The sequence below is a fragment of the Notolepis coatsorum genome (genome assembly GCF_963971535.1).
Source record: "Notolepis coatsorum genome assembly, chromosome: 12".
NCBI classification, from domain to species: Eukaryota; Metazoa; Chordata; class Actinopteri; order Aulopiformes; family Paralepididae; genus Notolepis; species Notolepis coatsorum.
In genome coordinates, this window is record NC_140176.1 from 64,408,998 (window position 1) to 64,432,278 (window position 23,281).

Consider the following 23,281-nt stretch of genomic DNA (forward strand, 5'->3'; position numbering starts at 1 on the left):
TGACTCACTGTTTGGTGGTTTGATGTGTAGTGGTTGCCTCCTGGGCAACCATTTTTGTGGGGGAGATGTTATGTACCATGTTGATCCTGGGTCCGGTGCTGCAGCTGACTGCTGCTAATTGGCTGATTGCTGCTAATTGGACACCTGCCTGGCAGTGCTCAAAGGCCCTTCCCCACTCACACATGCAGGGTGACTGTTGCTAGAGGACATTGTTGAGGCAGTGTCTCTCCCCCTTCCACCACTTTGATCTTTAGTTTGTGCTAGATAGGTTAATACGTATAGTCTTTTGGTTTACACACAGACCCTTGGTGTCTGTGTGCCTTATGTTGCTTCCCTCTGAGCCAGGGTCGTAACAGTCCGACATATTTAGATCTCTCCGGTCATAATGTCCTGTGCGCATTCAGGCCAGAATGGAAAGGCAAATTCTCAGGCAAATGCAACCAACCAGAAGGCGAGATTGTTCTGAGTTTACAGCGCTTTCACCCGCCTCTGCTGTGCTCAGCACCAATGGGAAGCGACTATTTGCTTTTTGAGTTTCTGAAAGTCGGCCATTGCTTTAGCTCTACTCAAGAGTAAACTTGACTCAACAACACTGACATGCGGCAACTTTTCCGAGACAGTAAGTTCATTTGACTTATTATAGTCTAAAGAAACATATATATTACTATTGCTATTGATAAATCTAGGTAACGTGAATGCCACAAAACGAATGCCTTTTGTTAATCAGAACGTTATTTACACGACAACCAGTGTGTTGTTGTTGTTGTTGCATGTGCGCTTGCGCCGCTCGCTTTCCGTGTATGATAAATGTACATATGAATGTTGATAAATCTAGGTAATGTTAATGCCACAAAACGAATGCCTTTGTTAATCAGAACGTTATTTGCGTTATCAATTGTTTTTAAGCTCAATAAACTCTTGACTGGAATTTCGCCCATTTGTCCGGGAGATTGAAATCTTCAAGGACACGGAGACCAGCACAATTTTTTTCTAACAGAAACCCTGGTATACGTTTGTGTGTTATCCCGTGGTGAATATTGTATAGTTTCAGAGTGATCCTGGCTAATTCCTGGAAGCTGCGTTATGGAGCGATATGTGAATTTTGCTAAAGGTGTTTGTGTTGCTCGCCTGGACACGTTACTATTTCCAAATCAAAGGTATATAATGGGTATTATGTTTCATCATAAATGCATCAAAGAGGGGGCTTTTTGATGCTCTGATCGTCAGCAACGGCATACGTTTTGGAGTATGTAACATATGATTGTTGCGATCGATGTGAAATCATTGTAGGATCAAAGTAGGATTGATGTCATACAGTAGTCCTTACCTTTACTAAGAGGTATCCCAAAAATTATATTCCAATTGTCTGATCGCGATTTCCAGTATTGATGTCGATCGGGTCCCTGACATGAACTGGCACAAAATATGCATGAAGTGTGCTCAATGCATTCCAAAGTGCTCGGATGAAGCGATTCACTTGGCTTGGTCTAAATTCTCTACCCGGACCATATACAATGTAACACACAGTGTGAAATAAGGTTTCAAAGGGTAGGCGATACTGCCACCTAGTAGGATTCGGCCGGTATTGCACTTCCGGGGGCTCATAATGAGTTCCAATGGTAACACAGAGGTCCGTGAGAGTGTATAGAATATTAAAATAGAATAAAAGAAAAAACGATGAAAACCCGACTATACTCTGGTTTTGGCACTCAACGGTTGGCGAGGTAACCCGACTATAGTCGTGGTTGGCCGTGAATGAGTTAAAAGGGTCACACGCGCATTGTAGACGGGTGTGTAGGAAGAAATGTCCGTAGGCAAGAGGAGAGAATTCCAGAATCAGTGATGCATTTTCAGTTCATCTCATATCAATAATGTTTTTTTATTATTAATAAATGTATTACATTTGACTGGGGGTTTGGTATTCAATTAATATTTTCTTCAACATTTGATGTAAATTCGACAATTTTATATATATATATATATATATATATATATATATATATATATATATATATATATATATATTAGTGCTGTTAGGCGATTAAAACAATTCATCTAATTAATTACAGGATTTGTAATTAATTAATCGCATTTTAATCGCATACCCATTTTAGGCCTGATATTCTATAATCATATTTCAAATTGCATGTGTCCGGATGGCATAATTCAGTACTGTATCTACAAAACCTTCTGTTTAATCATCTTCCATTTATTAATTTACTTAGATTTTTCAGGTCTGGTCAATTTTAGCATGGTGTCATTCACAGTCAAAGATAAAAAAAAAATGAATTGATATTCTCATTTGGTTCATTACAATTTACTCAAGCCTAGTAACAGACACAGGGCTAGATCCACAAAGAATGGATTGCATGGAGCAAGTTGCACCCTTACTTAAAATTCATTATGAATTGAAAATGGGGGACCCTGATGTAAACAAGACAAAAGTCTTTCTCTGGTCTGCATCCCCTTAACACTTTGAATGCCACGAGGTGGCGCCAGAGGTAGCGCTTCAATGCCACCATCGGCGCCAATGTTACGCTTAATATCGCCTAATCTATGTTTTAAATGATGGCTATGTGTCTAATTGCCCGTCGCTTATCAAAGAATCCTTTTCCAGTCAGTGCTGTCAAGGCAGATTGGTTTTTTATCGCTTCATTTCCGTTTGAGAGCATTTAGAAAAGCACCCGTTTTGAGGTAAAAAACAGTTCATTCTAGACCATTCTATGATAATCGTCTTTTACTGGAATATTCCAGAACGTTGATATTTGTCTGCCTATTTATGAATCGTTTTCAAATAAACGCTAGATGATCAATATTATACGTGCATGCAAGCACATTCGAGCCGCGCACGGATAATCGCCGTGTTAATTTCCTCTTGGACTTTTACAGTGAAACCGAAAGAGCCCATTTCACAAAACAGCCTATATCTTCATCAAAATTAGTCTGATTATCCTAACAATGATAACATAGATTCCTTACCTGACATCAGATGGTATCCAACTGGTATATTCCAATTCCTGATCACCATTCGAAAAAATCGATAAGTGTATGGATCCAACGTGTGTACAGTGCAGTACATGATTCCGCGGGGCTGAGAGGCTCCACAATGAACTGTGGTAACCCCGGCTGCATCAGTGGACTGGAAAATGTGGAGTACAGGATTTTTTTCCCCATCCATTTTCATTGAGTCCATTCCAAAATCCCTTAAGTCATCTGGGAGACGATAGGGGGCGCTTTTTTCCACATCTGATCGCCGGCGGCGCTCGGGTATACTCGGGTAGGCTCGCGAGATGCAATATGATTTCAGATTGCTAAAAAAAAAAATCAGAGAAATCTCGTGAGTGGCTTTCAACATAACTATCGGAAACCCGAGATATCTCGTGTGTGGCAGTGAAAGTGTTAACAATTGTGTGTATTGAGCCATACTGTATTGTACCCATTCTGCAATCTGTTAATAAAATTTGCATTCAATCAATCACCGTGCAGATTGATTGATTGAATGAAAATTGTATTAACAGATTGCAGAATGGGTACAATACAGTACGGCTCAATACACACAATTGTTAAGGGGATGCAGACCAGAGAAAGACTTTCGTCTTGTTTACATCAGGGTAGAGCTGCCGCGGTATTGATGTTTTCCTTACCGCACAAATTTGCAAAATATTTCCTACCGCCGCGGTTAATACCGCACGCACACAAAAAAAATAAAAATTTGAATGAATTTTTTTTTTAGTAGTCTACTCTTTATAGCATATAGCCTGCCTCTAGTCTAAATGTCTATCTTTAGAGGATGACTTTGCAGCATGAATATTGTTTGGGATTCGGCAAGCACGCATTAGTTATTGAAAGTGAAACACGGATTCGAAGTTTCCCCTCTGGTCGTGCGCCGTTCACTCGGTGTCGCGGGCAGGGGTGGTTACCCCCCCGACCCTTTCTTATTATTATTATTATAAAGTTACTACTTTATAATAAAGGCATTCGTTTTGTGGCATTAACGTTATATAGTTACACGTTCAATAACATCAGCGTATTTACCGGACCATAGCAAGGGCAAGCAATACTCAATTCATATCTCAGTTCCTTTCTTTGCTCAGAGCGTGCTGAGTTGTCCCATTCTGCGGTCTGTTAATAAAGTTTTCAATCAGACAAGTGTATAGAACGAAGGGCTTTTATTATAACATTCGTTGCAGACAGTAAAATCATTATGTCTCGTTTAGTACTCCTGAGGAACGATGGTAGTCCACTCCGGCGGGGAGCTAAAGCTAACGTTATTAGCCGTGTTGTGATGAGCTCTGATCAATTGGTGACATTCAGGACGTAAAAACGTGTGACGCGTCTCTCTTCTGACCAATCAGTGGTCTGCAATGTTTCACGTGACTTTTCTGGTACCCAATAGGGTCGCTTGGAACCTCGATAGAGGAGTAGGGTATATCTGCAGAGCCGCAAGCCCAACGAGAGGAGGGTACTTTATTATTATTATAAAAAAACAGCGGTGATGCGGTATTCAGCCTACTCTTGCGGTGGGCGTGATGTAACCGCGATACCGCGGTAATGCGGTAATCGCGGCAGCTCTACATCAGGGTCCCCCATTTTCAATTCATAATGAATTTTAAGTAAGGGTGCAACTTGCTCCGTGCAATCCATTCTTTGTGGATCTAGCCCACAGTATTTCTGACAGATCCATAGATGTCCCTAGAATCAGATACCAAGAACATGCAAATGGACCATATTAAAAAAAAGTCTGTAAATGTGTATTCTACGGTCTTATGGAATGAATGATACAAAAATATTTAAAAATAATAATAATAATAATTTTTTGCGTTAATTTTCATAACGCGATAATTTGCTGTGTAATTAATTAATCTAATTAACGCGATAAACTGACAGCCCTAATATTTATATATATATATATATAAAAAAAAAGGTATTGTATTGATCCTGGCGGCTAGCAGGGCAGTCTACAAGCTTGCCGTGAGTAGTCAACACCATTAAACTACCGTGGGTGGCTGAGGCCCCTGGGGACCGCTAGCTGCCCACGATGGGGACATAATGGTCCTCTTCTTTGACAAGGTCCGAAGGCTCCCTGACAAATTGGTCTCTAGCTACGGGCTGCCAATCAATCCATCAAACCTAGTAGCGGAGCAGAGAAATCAATGAAGAGATAGCGCCACTGATCAATAGCAATGTAAAAGCAGAATGAAGGCCCAGGAACGGGGCCCAGGCGAAATGGTCAAGGTGGCCCTCCAAACACGGAGAGAGAAAAGCTCAACTCTTTGTAGAAATATTCAATGGGATTTTTACAGTCGAGTTGAGGAGGACATCTCTCGCAATTGTCGAGAAAGGGTGGTCGAAAGCATGCGCACACGTGTGTATTCATTCTCTAAGCTTATTACTAAACCAAGGACACAAAAAAATGGAAAAAAGAAACCCATAAAGAAGAGAAGAAAGGAGGCGAAGAGAAGAGTGTGTCATGCGTGGTCGGCAGTGGTGCGTTATTGAAATCAACTGGGAGTGCACGCACCTAATGGTGCCACGTGCACGCGCGCTCCTGGCGCGTGCGCGCGCTCCCGCGAATGCCCATAAATGTCCCCTTGCTTGAGCAGCAGACTACAGACAGTTCCTAATTGCCTCTACGAATGGAATATAACACATGTCATTCACAAAAAGTTAGGTGTGAATGTATCTGAGAACGTATTTAACACACCTGACGACCGGCGCTATTGATATGCAAATAGCGAGTACTTATGTGGGCTTGCACGGAGTGCAACCCCGTCCCATGAACAACGCATGGCTGGTGGTCGGAGCTATAGAAAAACATGTGAAAGAAAACAAATAGTTACAAACATAGTTTGGACATTAGTCCTTTGTTGACACATAAGACATGGGAACAAAGTGAATGCGGTGTATGTAGGCATGACAGAGTGAATTACATCTACTCCTAAACAGTAACGGCACAGTCACCGCGTGGCAAGGCGGCGAGGTAGTGGTAGACACACCAGGTGCCGTCAGGCTGCCAAGTCCTGTCACCTGCATGTAGAGTTAGCACACTCTACCGGCGTCCTGGGAGACCAAGATTACGTTGGGGAGTCCTCGACAAATAAGAGTTCTAATTATGTGTCCCTTTCCTGAGTAGCGACTGGGGTTTATTTTAGAAGACAATGTCAACAGTGGCACTAATGAAAAATACTGAAACGGAGGACTGTGGATTGGGGTTTATATTTGAGAGGGCCGGTTATATCACTGATCCGAAGGCAAGCCACTCCAAAACCCTGGATCTGTCACTGTGGTGCTGGCTCCCTAGGAGGGGGAGAGAGAGAGAGAGTGAGCGAGAGAATGGAGCATGTAGAACAGAGATGAGGGCTGTGCCAATAGCGACAAACAGAGCACCATGGCGACCGTCACTGTTGTCACAGCAACCCCTGTCAGGTTTGCTAGGCCAAGGCCTGGGGGGGGGGGGGGGGGGGGGGGGGGGGCTGTTGGGTTAATAAAATCCAGTAGATTAGCCCATGGACAGCCGGTGAGATCATCATTAAGGTGATTGCTGCTCTCAAAGGAGGCCCCTCCCCAGGACAACACCACCGCCCCTCCCCAGGACAACACCACCGCCCCTCCCCAGGACAACACCACCGCCCCTCCCCAGGGCAACACCACCGCGCCTCCCCAGGACAACACCACCACCCCTCCCCAGGACAACACCACGCCCCTCCCCAGGACAACACCACCGCGCCTCCCCAGGACAACACCACCGCGCCTCCCCAGGACAACACCACCGCGCCTCCCCAGGACAACACCACCGCCCCTCCCCAGGACAACACCACCGCCCCTCCCCAGGACAACACCACCGCGCCTCCCCAGGACAACACCACCGCGCCTCCCCAGGACAACATCACCGCGCCTCCCCAGGACAACACCACCGGACAACACCACCGCGCCTCCCCAGGACAACACCACCGCCCATCCCCAGGACAACACCACCGCGCCTCCCCAGGACAACACCACCGCGCCTCCCCAGGACAACACCACCGTGCCTCCCCAGGACAACACCACCACCCCTCCCCAGGACAACACCACGCCCCTCCCCAGGACAACACCACCGCGCCTCCCCAGGACAACACCACCACCCCTCCCCAGGACAACACCACGCCCCTCCCCAGGACAACACCACCGCGCCTCCCCAGGACAACACCACCGCGCCTCCCCAGGACAACACCACCGCGCCTCCCCAGGACAACACCACCGCCCCTCCCCAGGACAACACCACCGCCCCTCCCCAGGACAACACCACCGCGCCTCCCCAGGACAACACCACCGCGCCTCCCCAGGACAACACCACCGGACAACACCACCGCGCCTCCCCAGGACAACACCACCGCCCATCCCCAGGACAACACCACCGCGCCTCCCCAGGACAACACCACCGCGCCTCCCCAGGACAACACCACCGTGCCTCCCCAGGACAACACCACCGCGCCTCCCCAGGACAACCCCACCGCCCTCCCCAGGACAACCCCACCACCCCTCCCCAGGACAACACCACCGTGCCTCCCCAGGACAACACCACCGCGCCTCCCCAGGACAACCCCACCGCCCTCCCCAGGACAACCCCACCGCCCTCCCCAGGACAACACCACAGCAGCAGCACACAATATTCCATTGCTGTCCTTTTCTGTCGAGAGGAGCCGAGCAGCGCTGCCTGAACAAGAGGTTTCCTGCCTCGTCGCTGATGCCTTAATAACCTCCACAGTAATGTCATTAGCGAATTAGCATCTATTGTTTCCTCTGGGAAACCGCCGTGTGGAACGATGCCCGATTCCGTAGCCTGTAAAGAGGCTCCGTTGTTGAGGTGCCGGTGGCAACCAAGGTGATGCGTGGGCAGAAAAACAAGGGGACGGAAATAACTGTGCTCTTCTTGTGGTCCACAAACCACCACCATACCAATTAGGTTATCAAAACAAATAAATAGAAACTCGATTAAGGTTACCGTCTTCATGGCCTGATCTTCAGGTGGAAATTATATGCATAATATTGTCTGTGGCAGTGTGGTAGCCTTTTTTTTTTTTACCTCAGGAGATGCTGCACTTTCGTTTCCTGTCACACCGGAGGACTCGAGGGGAAAAAAATGTTGTGGCCATAATGACACCCCTGTCCACCGAGGGAGGGATAGAGAGAGAGAGAGCGAGAGAGAGAAGAGAGAGAGAGAACAAAGCGAAAACAGAGGAGAGGGAGAGATTGAGAGAGACAGACGGAGAGAGAAAAACAGAGAAAGCAAAAACACAGAAAGAGAGAGATGGACAGCAGCGTCCTGGTGTCACAGGGTGAGTACAGGGCAGATGGTCCATGCATGCGTCAATGGAATGCTGACAAATACGAGCCCCAAGCCTCCCTGTGTCGAATGGAGAAACATTAAGAGTCCTTCACTTTCACAGTGCTTTTCATAACTCTGGTAATGTGCCGTGTAAAGACCCTCTGACGTGTGTAAAGACCCTCTCTGACGTGTGTAAAGACCCTCTCTGACGTGTGTAAAGACCCTCTCTGACGTGTTGAGTTGGAAACTCTGAAGGACCTGGTGTGTTGTAGACCAAGTTGGAAGCGCTGAAGGACCTGGTGGTGTTGCAGACCATAATCCCCCCTCCCCCTTTGCCCCCATGCTTCCGGCTGGTGTTTGGTTCTCTCGGTAGTGTCCATCTGTCTCCTCTGTGCCATGGGGAGGATTCAGCGGGAGGCGATATCCCCTACCATTTCAATCCCTTCCCTGGCCCATATATCTGAAAACTCCTCTGCTCCTCTCTTTCTCTCTGATGATCCTATTGAAGCCCACTACCATGCATGGCAATATACCTTCTGTAATAAAATGGCACAAGGAGCAAAAACAATTACAGTAAAAAAAATATATAATAAAGTAGTATGGTAGAGTAGCTGTAGTGATTCTGATACGTGTTATTTCCATGTGGTGCAGCTGAGCCAAAATGTGAAGCATAATGTGAATGAATTAATGATCGAGTTAATTTCGAACATAAAATACAAATATTTATTAAAGGAGACATGCATTGCTATTCCTAGCCCTATTTGGGCAACTGTACACAATTCATGTGAGTCTATTGAACACATCTGTAAGCTTTTATTAAAAAAAATGCATTGTTTTATATTTCTAATCAAGTACTCAAAAGCCAAATTTTTCTCACTTTGGATTTCAGACTGTGTTGGCCTGGCTCCGCCCATAAGCACTGTGTAAATGAGTATGTGCTACTGCTGCTTCCCTGTGTGCGGTTTTGTTTCCCCGACAGAAGAGAGTCTCAGTCTCTCTCTCAGTCTCTCAGTCTCTCAGTCTCTCAGTCTCTCAGTCTCTCAGTCTCTCAGTCTCTCAGTCTCTCAGTCTCTCTCTCTCTCTCTCTCTCTCTCTCTCTCTCTCTCTCTCTCTCTCTCTCTCTCTCTCTCTCTCTCTCTCTCTCTCTCTCTCTCTCTCTCTCTCTCTCTCTCTCTCTCTCTCTCTCTCTCTCTCTCTCTCTCTCTCTCTCTCTCTCTCTCTCTCTCACACTCTCACACTCTCACACTCTCACACTCTCACACTGAGTCAGAAACAAACATACTATCAATGAGAGTATCAGTAATACACACGAGTGAAGTCTAGTAAAAAAGATAGTGTAAGCCAAGACGTGTTGTGTTTGTTAACCATAGAGGGGGCGTTACTTATGCAAATCAGTGCTATATTAACGTCAGCAAAACCGTCAAATCAGAACAGCTTAGTTGAGTGACTCGAGACTAGACTGATGAGTCAATATGGTAATTAGAGACACAGACCCATTGATACTAACCTGTATTACTATAAAACCATGCTAAACACAGAAAAAAGCCATTTATAATGCATGTGCCCTTTAAATAAAATAAAAAATAATAATAATAAACAGAAAAACAAACAAGCAAAGCAGTAATGTTCGTAAAGGAGTAGGATGAAGTGTAAACATATGTATTCCTACCGCCTTCACACTCTATTATCGTATGCAACTCGTATGAACAAATTTTCATACAACCCAAATTTCCACACTATGAAAATAAAATATCAGTAATAATACTAATGACACGCTGAGCACTAGCCCCTGGACAGGGACGCCAGGGCTCAAGCATTCAACACAACGCCCCCTCATCCATATACCTCTGAGATATAATCCTTTTATATATTTTCTTTAAGTAATTTATATTTGTGCTTTGTTTTAATTCCACACTCAAACCATTACACAGATTCACTCCACAAACGGAAATGCACATAGTCTTCATACTGTCCAGATATAGGGCTCACAATTCATTCTAATGCTCCCCATAAAATGCATCAGTGACGTGCATTACTTGACTAAGAACGGTATGGATATGCAAAGAAAATACATAAAGTACAGTCTGTACAGTGAACATAGTTCTGTTGTTTTTGTCTCTGTGCTCCAGCATAATTGATTTGAAATGGAACAATGACTGAGGTTAAAGGTCAGACTTTCAGCTGTAATTTGAGGGTGTTTACATCCGTATCAGATGAACCGTGTAGGAATTGTAGCTCTACATAGTCCGCCCATTCTAGGAGACCAAAGGTAATTGTACAAATTAACATAAACTCAACATTAACTAAAGTAGTAAAATTTTACATTTGGTTGCAAATCAATGACTTCTGTAGGTATGTGGCCCTCAAGTGACTTCTATTTTATACTGGCTATACTTATTTTATACTTATGTATTTTTGTCTAGCACAGTCCCTGGAGCGTAACAGAAAGAAGCATTTTGTATAAAAGTATTCTGTACTTCTGTATGACAACTAATAAAGAAACTTGAACTTGAAACTTGAAGTCTGCAATGTCAGGTGCAATTTCAGTGGCTTTTTCCAACTACATATCCTCTACTGGGGATAACCAACGGTCTCTGGTCACAAGAACTAGACTTAAGCATTACATCACGCGCAGGAGTGGGTTGTGACAATTAGACCATGCCTAGGGGTGGTCGTTAGACCCCCCTAGGCATGGTCTAATTGTCACAACCCAGGACTGCGTGTGGTGTAATGGCTTTTATACTTTTATACAACTGGCACATTCATCCAACCTTATTGCTATACAATAAACACACATTAATTAAAGATTTATTGAAAAAACCATCCGCCAGAAAAAGTAGTTCCCAAAAATAAAAAGGAGAAGTTGCCTCCATGTGGAAGCAGCTCGGAAGTGCATCCAACTGTTCTCAGTAGGACATCCAACAAACTAACACATCCAACTGTCTCTCAACTAAGACATCCAACAAACTAAGACATCCAACTGTCTTTCAACTAGGCATCCAACAAACTAAGACATCCAACTGTCTTTCACCTAGACATCTAACAAACTAAGACATCCAACTGTCTTTCAACTAGACATCCAGCAAACTAACACATCCAACTTTTCTTTAGTTTTTAACCTACTTTCTATAGAACTTAATTATTAGATGCTTCTATAGAAAGTAGGTAAAACAAAATTAAAAACAGTTTTCTTTGCCCTATAGGAAAAAAAATATATGATTTGCCCTATATAGGGTTTCTCTGTCCTATACGATTTTTTTAATTTATTTTTTTAAACCTACTTTCTATAGAAGCAGCTGGGAGGTGCGCTGTTTTATGTGTGCATGGGTTATTGAATTGATTGATTGATTGCTAATTGTATTACTGTCCGCCTTGTTTCCAACTGGTTAAGTTTGGACTTAACCAGTTGGAAACAAGGCGTACAGTAATAATATTAGCAATCAATCAATCAATTCAATAGTCCACGCTCACTTAAAACAGCGCACCTCCCAGCTGCTTCTATAGAAAGTAGGTAAAAAAAATAAAAAGAAAATAAAGGTTGAAATGAAATTAAATGAAATATTATAACAAGGACACAAGGTGTCATAGATTTCCATGAGTACAATCACATGACTTGTAACATGGAATAACTTTTTGGTTATTTTCAGTGATTGCTATAAACACTCGTACATATCAAAAACGATGTTGGTTAGAAACAATCCTGAGTCTGGTAAACATGAGCCTGTAATTATGAAAGTGTGTTCCGCCTATTGTTTTGATTACTTTGTGGACTGAATGTGAGCTTTCGCACCATTTTGCATGCCTTCAGGGGCGATCTTCCTATAGGCGACATAGGCGGTTGCCTAGAGCACCACCCAGAGGGGGGCGCCAACATTACATACAAGGTGCAGTAAGAAGACCAGGGGTGAAGCTTGCCTAGGGCACCAAATGTGCTAGGTCAGGCCCTGCATGCATTTATTTACAGTGGTAGACAAATATGGCGGACATGTGAATGTAGTGAATAAAACATCCCTATCAATTTACATTTTACTTAACTGTGTACACTCCCTCTTCCACCATGCTGATGATCCTACTCTTCCTGTGTCTTTGTACCCTCTCTCTCTCTCTCTCTCTCTCTCTCCATACATGTTGGCATCTTTCCCACCCTTGTTTCTCTCACTACCCATATAATTGTAGGGAAACTCCCTACGTATATCACATCAACTAAATGGATTAAGGAGTAGCTGTCACTTTTAATGAATACGATTGCTGATCATTATCAACCTGATTTTGTTTAACTCCTGCCAGCCTTAATCGGCTGTATGCCAGATTGAAACCACTTCCTCTGCACTATGCTTCCAATCAACGGTAGCCTATTAAAAAGAAATACACCAACTTTGTTGGGGGGAAATAATCTCGTTGATCGACTCACTATGACGAGATCTGTGTTCCTTTAGTCCTTGTGCGTCCAGCGTTTACATTGATATGGTGCATGTTGATGATGTAGCACACTGTACGCGTTTAGTAGGGGTGGGACGATACATCGATCCGGATCGATATATCGATCTATTATCAATGATCAAATAGGATCGATGCAACGTAAAAAGATCGATTCATATTGCGATGCTCTTATTTTGAAAATCCCATGGAGTGTCGTATCCGCTGGGCTCGGATCAACAGCACACAGCAGTAGCGTCAAGAGCGTGCCTATTCTGCGACCCAAAACAAGTCCCTGCTGTTTTATTCCGCAACGGGTCAAATGCATCTAACCTGCTTTGCAATCCTCGCCAGTCCTTTATGCCCACGTCGCGTTAAAGATGGAAATTAACGTTACGTTAGCGTAAGCTAACAACAAGCTAACCCAGAGCCATAGGCAGAGAGAAGTGGGGACTGGGAAGGAGATTGATTGATTGATTGATTGATTGATTGATTGATTGGAAACTTTATTAACAGATTGCAGAATGGGTACAATACAGTACAGCTCAATACACACAATTGTTAAGGGGATGCAGACCAGAGAAATACTTTCGTCTTGTTTACATCAGGGTGGGGGTGGGGGGGCAGGCATGCTCCCTTTCTCTGTGCGTGTGTGTGTGTGTGTGCGTGTGGAAAGACCAGATGAAGGGTCACAAATGATAAACATTGGTGATGACAAAATAACTACAATTCTATCTCCAATACAGCTTATACTAAAACTAAGCTCTGATAAGGATGAACAGCACATTTGCCACACCCATGCGCGCCTGCAATAACAAGCACTTCACCAAAGCAATATTAAATGAACTCAAACCCTGACACTTCAGTAACGTGAAAAATAAACCACGCTTAAGTCATTAATTACGTTAGAAAGACAGTCGCCAAATATCACAAGGGTATTACCGGAGATATTACCGGGTTATACGGCAATACGTTTTGCACACATTGCAAAACTATGAGATTTTATTTTAATAAGGCTCGTCCTCATGGAGCAAGCCAGCCCAAGAAACATTAGTATCCTGCACATAATTAATTATTAATTATAAGCTCTACTTGCCGTTGGCCACACACCTGGCTGCTACCCGCACACCCCACCAGCTCAACACACACACACACACACACACACACACGCACACACACACACGGCTGCCCTTGTCTCGCAAATGCAATCCAAAATGTGTTACTGTAATTTCATTCAAGTAAAATAAGGCTTTACCATTTTTGAAATGTTTGTAATTATATTACAGTTAGTAATCCAAGTAAATTTGGTGTTTTCTTTTGTTTGTCCTCCGTACATTAGATTACATGTATACTCCGTCCTTGGTAGATGACGTGTATGCGCAGGCCGGCAGGTCAGAGTGAGGTCACGTCGGCTACTAGCAAAAAGGAACATGGAGGGAAGAGAGGTACGCTTTCAATAGCTGTCATTTGTAAACTACTGTATGTGGGGAGAGAAAAAAGTTTACAACTGCGAAAAATACATCTAATTTGATAAAGCATCTGACACGGCAGCACTACATGCTGACAGGGAAGCATCTACCAGTGCCAGTAAAGGATGTAAACAAAACAACAGAAACTGGATCCAAGATCAGGGCAAACACCGCCCCGTAAGTGGACAAGGTCTGAAGAAGCTTGTCGCTGGGTATATTGTCGAGGAGATGTTACCTATTTCCAAGGTTGACTCGCCCTCATATTTACAAATCATAGAAAAAATACCCACACACAGAACAATGTCAAGCTGCCAACAGAGAAAGACGTTTGCTGGCTACCTCCAGAGAGAATATGCGGTGATGGAAGCTGATTTGAAGGCCACGCTCAGAGAGGTAGACTTTGTTTCCACCACAGCTGACATCTGGACAGCTAACAGAAGCTAACAGAAGCTAAACAGGTTGTACATAAGGAGGAGGTGGTGAAAGTAACGTAACTAGTGATGTAACTAATTACTTTGATGTAAAGTAATCAGTCAAGTACATTTGCATTACTTTTTAAAGGAGTAATCAGTAATACAGTAAGTAACTAATTACACTTCCTGAGTAACTAGTATAAAGGTCAGGTTTGCAGAAGTTACATAACTCATTGTTCTGTTGTTCGCCAAGTTTCTGGAATAAATCCCACATGAGCAAAATGGCTGCCGTGTGACAGATTGCAGAATGGGTACAATACAGTATGGCTCAATACAAACAATTGTTAACACTTTGAGTGCCAACGACAAGATTTCTCGCTATTTAATCGTTATTTCTTTTATTAGCGATATCCATTCATTTTTCATCCATCCAGCCTGACCTTATCATTGGGAATGGCTCTGAGCTCGAAAAGGGCAAATACCACCGCCTATCGTCTCCCGGATGGTAATGCACATCATTGGATTGGACTGGGTGGCCATGTGCATCAGAAAAAAACTCCGGTCCGGGGTTTTCCCATCTCTGGCAAGCAGTGTCGTGTTACCAGATTGATGAGGACCCTCAGAGCAGCGTCAATTATGTGTTTCGGACTATAACGTTGGATCAATAAACGCTATCAATATTTGGAATGGCGATCAGGAATTGGATTAATCTTTTTGCAGAACATCTGATGTGAGGTAAGGACTCTATTTTACCAGTATTGGGTTAATCAGATGTTTTTTTCATAGCGATCACAACGTGTCTGTGTGTGTGTGTGCGTGTATGACGTTAGCGCTGACCAGGTCATGGATAATATATTTTTCAGCCCACTTCTCTAGCGAGCATAAGTACACATATACTATCGATAATCTAGCATTTATTTTAAAACGATTAATAAATCAGCCGAAAAATTACAACGTGTTTTGTGTATTCCACTAAAGGGCTATTATTGCGGAATTTCTCTGAAATTACTAGAACTCTCCGAAACTATACTCGTATTCAAAACGGTATAAAACGGAAATGTACCAATGAAAAAACAATCCGTTTCGTACATGTTGACTGCAAGCAAGTCATTGATAAGCGAGGGGTGTTTTATACCCATAGCCATAATTTAAGATATAGTTTAAGCGTTCGCAAACTTCCCCGACCTCCCATTGACTAAAGCGCTGGCACTCAAGGGGTTATCTGGGCAAAGGGGTGTGGCACCCAATGTGTTAAGAGGATGCAGACCAGAAAAATACTTTCGTCTTGTTTACATCAGGGTCCCCCATTTTCAATTCATCAAGACATTTATGACATACATGACATACAGATATACAGTACAATATATAAGCCATGTTTCTTCAACTAGTTCACCACTGAGCTCATCTGACCAGTCTAGGCTCTCCTGTTCTTGGTTAAAGGCCTCACTAGAGTAGGTTTTGAGGTCCCTGGATGTGACTGTTTCGTGACAGCCGGCCTTTTGTTTTAGCTTTTTGCGGGTACAGAATATCATATAATGATCGCTTAACCCGCATGCTATAACCCCTTTATTGGAGATCCTGGACTTGCTAGAGGTCAGAATGAGAATATGGTCAATTACCAAAGGAAACTCAACTTTTATCATGATACTGAGAACATTATTTCACCGTTTGGGTACATCGCTCCCCCCTCTTTGCTCACTAACGTATATACACCCACACTACGTCTGAAGCAACGCAACCACGTAGAAACGTCTACCTCGGCTCCCTCCTCCCTTGGATGTGACTTGGCCATGATGGGGTCATTTGTGGGCCTGGTGTTCTGTGTTCGGTGTTCATGTTTCGGGTTGCATGAGTCCAGATGGCGGAGTTCAGTGCTGTGTCTGCAGGCCCCCCTGTGGGCCGTCTTCCCTTTGTTCGTTTGCTTGGATTTTTTTGTGCTTGGTCTCGGGAAGGTGCTGCATGAGCTCAGTGGCAATTTTTCGCGTAAAGAAAAGTGCTTTTTTGGTTCATTGCAATTTGCTCTGGCCTGGTGACAGGTGCAGTGTTTCTGACGCTGGGGGTGCATTCCCTGGGGTCCATGGATGTCCCTGGATGCCAGGAGGATGCAGGCGGACCTTGTGGAGGTGGGGCAGTCTTCCATTTGCTTGGGTGTGTATCTCTGTGTGAGTTTTCTGAAAGTGTGGCTAGGCACGGCCACAAGCTTTCCCCATCTGCTCTGGCTAGTGCCAGCTTTTCTTGACCATTTTCACGATATTTCACGATCTTTGCGGAGCTATTGTATATTCTACTATAGCTATGGAGACAATAGTATGGCTCATTTGACAGACACTATTTCTAGTCCAACATGTAAATTTTCTTTTTGTTTCTACACACTGTAGTTTGTAGTTTATTACACGCTAAACATCGCCCATTTCCAAAAGAATCCAGTCTTTTTCCATAGATCGCGAGATAAGACACGTTATATGCAATAAGCCCAAATCGTTCTGGTTGATCCCCTGAAACCCCAAATACTCCCAAATGCCTTCACAAAATCATCAAGGGGGGGTTGAAGGTTGAAGGTTAGTCTTACACCAAAAATGCGATCGTTAGAAAAAGCTTGGTTTAGGTCCGGTAAAATAAGACACTGTGATCGTTACAGAAACATGTTTCAGGTTCGGTAAAAATAGACATAGGGGGTCCTTACCTTAGCCAGGAGGTACAAAAAGAATAATTCCAATGATCCCATCGGCGATCGCGATTACTCGTTTATATGTAATTACTCGTGTTTACGGGAAGATATAGGTTTTGAGGCGAGCTGATCTCCTAGCGATTGCTCTGCAAGAGCTCCTCCCCCTCAGAGTGAGTCTCGACAGTCCACTTCAGACATTGTCTCTACTGATCCCTTTCTATCAGAGTTCAAAAGGTACTGCCACCTGGTCAGATCCGATCGGCATTGCAATTCCAACATAGGCAAATGAGCCAGGGACACCTAGGACTGATCCGGATGACCGTTTAGAACTGGGATCAAAGGAAAAATATCAAAGGATCCAAAAACGAGTTAACTCGTTATTGGCGCTCAAGCGTTGGCGGCGAAACACGAGTTTACTCATTATTGGCCACCAATTAGTTAAGACAGTGCTTCTCAAACTTTTTCAGTCACATTTCCCCCACCCACCCACAGTCTGTGAATCAGAGGCAGAGTAGGGCGGGTCTTCGTGGCAGCAAGCATGGTTGTCGCAACATAAAAAATTATAAATAAGTATGTAGTGACACAAAATCTCAGCTGATTATCCATAAAATCGCACGTTAATAGAAAATACCACACCATTACTGTACCAATAACAGTAAAATAATGTCCATGTCTGTAGTATGTGACGCACGCGCACACACACACACACACAGAGGTGCTCTCCATTAAAATATACTGTTCAGACAAATGAATTCAATGAAGTAAACCACAGCCGTATATAATGTAGTATTTTTCATTTAAAATGTATTATGAACGACTCCCGGAGAGTCAGCATTGCCTTGGCTTGGGCTGATCGCTATACTAACTCGTTTGGCTGAGTTAGGGGGAGGGAAGCCGTGGGTGGGTCCTGGGCATTGTGGACAGCGACCCCTACAGTTCGGTCGGGGCGCCTGCACAGCGAGGGTAGGATCTGGAGAAAGGTAGTGTGACCTTCCACACGTTACACTCTCCCGGTGAGAATCTGCGCTGCCAGGCTGGCTGCACATGTGTCGGAGGAAAGCATGTGACAGTCTCCGGCATCCCGGACCAACAGTGGGGGGGGGGGGGGGTGCGCAACAACCAGGAAGGGGGTTGGGAATTGGCATAACGACAGTGGGATGGGAGAAAAATCGGAAAAAGGAGGGGGAAAAAGATAATAAAAAAAAAAATATATATATATTATGATATAGAACGATAGGTCACCTCATGTCGAGCGGTGATCAGTTCTCCCTCTCTCCACCCGTGTAACTCGACTCTCCCTACTGGTTGAACCAGGCAGTGCTGCGTCACCCGTGTCAACCCGCGTCACATAAGCCTCAACCAGCGTCACCCGAGCTTGGTCCCAGTGGGAGTGGTTTGATTTTTAAGAGCTGGATCTGTACTTTCATTGGTCTATGTTAACCCATAACGCCATGCTTAAGTCCCACCCTATGTATAACCCCGCCCCCTTTCATAACCCATGGCACGTTCTTATGGGAGGTGTCATTGAAATCCGTATACTACTACTTTCATTGGTCTAGGTTAACTACACCCCATGCTTACATGTGTAATAGTGTGTGATAGTGTAATAGTGTAGTTATATAATACAGTAATAGTGTCATAAGGTGCAACAGTGCAGTGGAACTTCCCACCAGTCAGGATATCTGAAACCCAGCCAAAAAAAAGATATACTTACTCTCTTTTTACTATTATGTAAAATGTACTATGCTACTATTCTTATACCTGTACTACCTATCTTGCTAATATGTCTATACTACTATGCAGTCAGAGTGTAACACTCAAGCTCGATATTATTTGATGAGCAATGCCACTGACCCTTAGCTTCCAGAGTTGTACCCTTCCTGCTGACTTGTTGTTCACAATCTATAAGTCGCTTTGGAGAAAAGCTTCAGCTAAATTACTAAATTGTAGGCAGACCGCCATGGGATGTTTATCTGCTCGCACGCTATGTTTGGTCTTCCTTTTGTTTGCGAGCGGCCATGTTTGTACTTGCGTTTTTAGTTTTTCTCCTGCCTGCCTTTATTTAATTTATTTTAAACGTGAGTTTTCGGACTCAGACTCCACATCCTGACACGCGCGGCGTCTCCTTCCTGTGCCACGGACCATCATCCGCGCTATTGTTTGTAGGTGACCTTCTTTTAACGGAACTATTTGTCCGTGGAAGACGCCCTCTGCGCCCGCGCCTCACTCCCGTCTCTGTTCACGGCTTCCAGAGAGGAGTGGTCCTTCGTGGGGGAGTGTGCGCCAGGCCCGGGAGCGCCACGCTCACTCTGCCACGCTTTGCCACATTTCCCCCACCTCTCGTGTTTTGAGAGAAGGCGGTTAACAACATTGACACGGGGAATGTCTTTCACATTGCGAAAAAAACACACACAGGACACCCACATCACGCTAACTCAATAGTCTGTTGTTTACCTTCACGGCCAGAGGACGATCGTAAAGAAAAAACAACCAAGGACATTTCATTTCATCTATCTGCACTGCAACAAACACGGACGGCCTCTCAAACACAGATGCATACATGCACATACACACGCAAGCACACACACACACACAGGTGTGTGCGAAGGGCAGAACATTGCAGTATAACCAAGTTACTTGATTTAGTGAGTTACCTCGCCGTTGAAAAGCAGCCTCCCAAAGAGGTGTTTGGCCTCCTCCAGACCTCCCTCTAAATACACCGCACCTGGGAGGGAGAAGAGGGGAGATGGGAAAAAAGAAAAAACAGGGAAGGAAAAAGGAAAAGTAAAGATCAATAAAAGAAAATTCAATCAAAACTGAGGAACAGGCAGCCGTTGAGTGAAAAGCCGTCCAAAATAACAAACCTCTGTACGGCACAGCGCTGTGAGGGACTGGAAGAGTATTTGATTTGCGGGTGTTAAAATAAAACTTTAGACAATTTAGACAAAACTTAAAATCAAATTGAATCCTGCAATGAGTTATAATTGCTTTGTTAAAAAGGAAGGAGTGCAATTGTATTGTTTCTTGATGGTGAAGACGACCCTGGGCCCCACCTCTCTGTCGGCAGGGGACGAGGAGACAACGGAGCTACTCAAGGTCACATGAACAACAGGCCTAAGCTCACCTCCACACACACACACACACACACACACACACACACACACACACACACGTACTGTAAGCAAATACAGAATGTCCTGTTACACCCCTACACACACAGCCATGCACTGTGTACAAAAAAACACAAAACGTATTGAATGAAATTCCAATGGGGGACACAATTCCCACAAAACAAGTGCACGCACACACACACACGCACGTGTAAAGGTCATAGGTCAAATAAGTAAAAAGCATAGATGATTGGTTGCGACAGTCACAGTTTCTGCATCATACATACAATATATCTGTTGTAATATCTCTCCCATTTGTTCTGGCCCCCGAACAGCCCCCCCCCCCCCCCCCCCCTGTAAAATGAAAACAAGTGCTCTGCTAATACATGCTAATACATGCCAGTTCTATTTGAACACACAAATATGTTTCAACGCTGCTGCTCTCCCACCTCCCCCCCGTTGCGGTTCTAGTGTTTTTATTAACGTGGGCGCAAGCGGCTCTCTGTGCCTTCAAGTTGTGCGTACAACTCCGGAGCACATCACACTTTGCGAGGTTCATTCAATGTAGAAAGCAATAACCACCTGGCAAATTGGGTATACAATTGTTGTTCATTTTTTATTATGTGCATAAATGAGCGGGATCGGAGAGGGGGGCGCTGCGGCTGGGGGACTAAATGTGCAAACTGCTTTCATGGACCACATAAAGAAAAATAAGAAGGGGAGGAAACTACTCTCAGCTGGTTAACAGGCCCATTTCCACACAGACAAACACACACACACAATCATAAAGACACACACAAAACATTCATCCTGTACGTAGGCCGACATCTCTCTCTCTCTCTCTCTCTCTCTGCGTCTCTCCCTCCCTCCCTTCAGCTGCGTATCTGAACCAGAGGCCTCTGTAATCTTGGCAGGGTGTGAGCGTCTCATCGTTTACGGCTGACCGCACGGATTGGGGAGGGGGCGCCCGCACTCCCCCCACCCCCCAAACCCCCCCCCACCCTGAGGACTGGAGGGGGCCTGGGGATGTGCGGTTGCACCGATAATGTGGAGCGCCGCTCTGGATGTTTCCTACGCACAGCAGATGTTCCCTCTGGAGAGCAGCTGTGGGAGGATAAGCGATCCTTACCTCGGACTCGTCTCCCCGTAACGCCTTTCAACTATCGTTCCTGACTGAAACGCATGTGGACTTCTGTGGGGGGGGGGGGGCTTCCTTCCCATTTCCGCTGATGCGTTGCATTTGGAAAGTTCCAGTAAGTGGGAGGCCTCAAAGTCATTGAAACTCCAAAGAGATTTTTTTGATATTTTTTTTGCTTCTCATTAGATTCTTCAAATATATTTTTTTGTGTCCAGGAGGAGGTGGCGGTTGGAGGGAGGGAGGGAGGGAGGGAGGGAGGGAGGGAGGGAGGGAAGAGGGAGATCCTCAGGGGAAAACAAAAGAAAGAAAATAAAAAGGTATTACTCTCAACGTAATGCCTTTTGGTGTTGATAAAAAAAAGCCTGTGGATGAAGGAACCCAAGATATGCAGCTAATTCTAGCGAGCGAGAGATGAGAGAGAGAGAGAGCGATCGAGGAGAGAGAGAGAGGAGAGAGCGAGAGATTGAGAGAGGAGAGAGCGAGAGAGGAGAGAGCGGAGATGGGAGAGAAAGAGGAGAGACCAGAGAGGAGAGAGGAGAGAGCGAGAGAGGAGAGAGCGAGAGAGGAGAGAGGAGAGCAAGAGCGAGAGAGGAGAGAGGAGAGAGAGAGGAGACCAGAGAGGAGAGAGGAGAGAGCGAGAGAGGAGAAGGAGAGAGGAGAGAGAGAGGAGAGACCAGAGAGAGGAGAGAGCGAGAGAGGGAGAGGAGATAGGAGAGAGGAGAGACGAGAGAGGAAGAGAGGAGAGAGCGAGAGGAAAGAGCGAGAGAGAGGAGAGAGTGAGAGAGAAGATAGGAGAGAGAGAGGAGAGAGGAGAGAGCGAGAGCACTCCGACGTGCTAAAAAGGGTGCGGCCCGGCGAGCGGCTCTGATCAATGGCGTAACATTGCGCTGCGATCATTAAACGCCACGAGCAATGATATGCAAGTACCTCTCCCCCCACCGACTCATCTCGCAGTATCGGCGTGCCGTCCTCCACTCCGCGGCCCGGGTCTGATCAGCCCACTCGGACGCTCCACCTGACCACCGGGGCCAGGGCCGGACACACGAGACCCCAGCCTCCCCGTGGCAAACCTGTCTAGAATATATATATTTAGGATAATCATAACATTGCACTGTGGGGAGTTCATTTGAGTATGCATGGGGTGTAGATCAGACACTTGTGGGACTGTATAATTCATCAAGCAGCCGCTGCCGGACCCGAAACATATGCTATATGAAGAAATATGTCCGGTTCGTTTATACTGTATATATATATATATATATATATATATATATATACGTATATATAAAACATTTGGCCTGGAGGAGGCCAAACTCTATAAATTGGACAGTGGGTCAGCATAACCGAGTCGCTGCGTGGAGCGGGGAGCACGTCGGTGTCATGAATCTCCACGTCTGTCGTGCATCAGGTCCAGAGAACTGTGCCGGTGGTACACTGTTATCTTTAGGAATAGAATTCCCGCCGTCTGCGCGGCCTCCCAGTGACCAATGAGAGCCCTGGGTGCGCGGCACATGAAACACCAGCGGCTTGACAGTCACATTAATAACCCGGGATGAATTATTCAAAAACGCTCAGGCTCTAATCCATCAGATGATATATTAAGCCGCTCCCCTCTGCGCCCCGTACAGACTGAAGCAGCCGCGGACACAAACAGCCACATATTAACGCTGAAATGACCCCCCCCCCCCCCCCCACCGACAGAAAACATTATAAGTCAGGGCGAAAAATCCTGCCACGGGAGCAGCAACGAGGCTGGCTGACT

At 45.0% G+C, this 23,281-nt stretch overlaps 1 protein-coding gene across 1 annotated transcript in view; it reads right to left on the minus strand.

Annotated features, from left to right (window-relative positions):
* drosha (drosha ribonuclease III) overlaps positions 1-23,281 on the minus strand; it is a 247,470-nt gene that overhangs the window by 104,432 nt on the left and 119,757 nt on the right. The window contains exon 23 of the mRNA XM_084326516.1: positions 19,926-19,996. Within this exon, the coding sequence (XP_084182642.1) occupies positions 19,926-19,996 (71 nt within the window). The remainder of the gene's footprint in view (positions 1-19,925; positions 19,997-23,281) is intronic.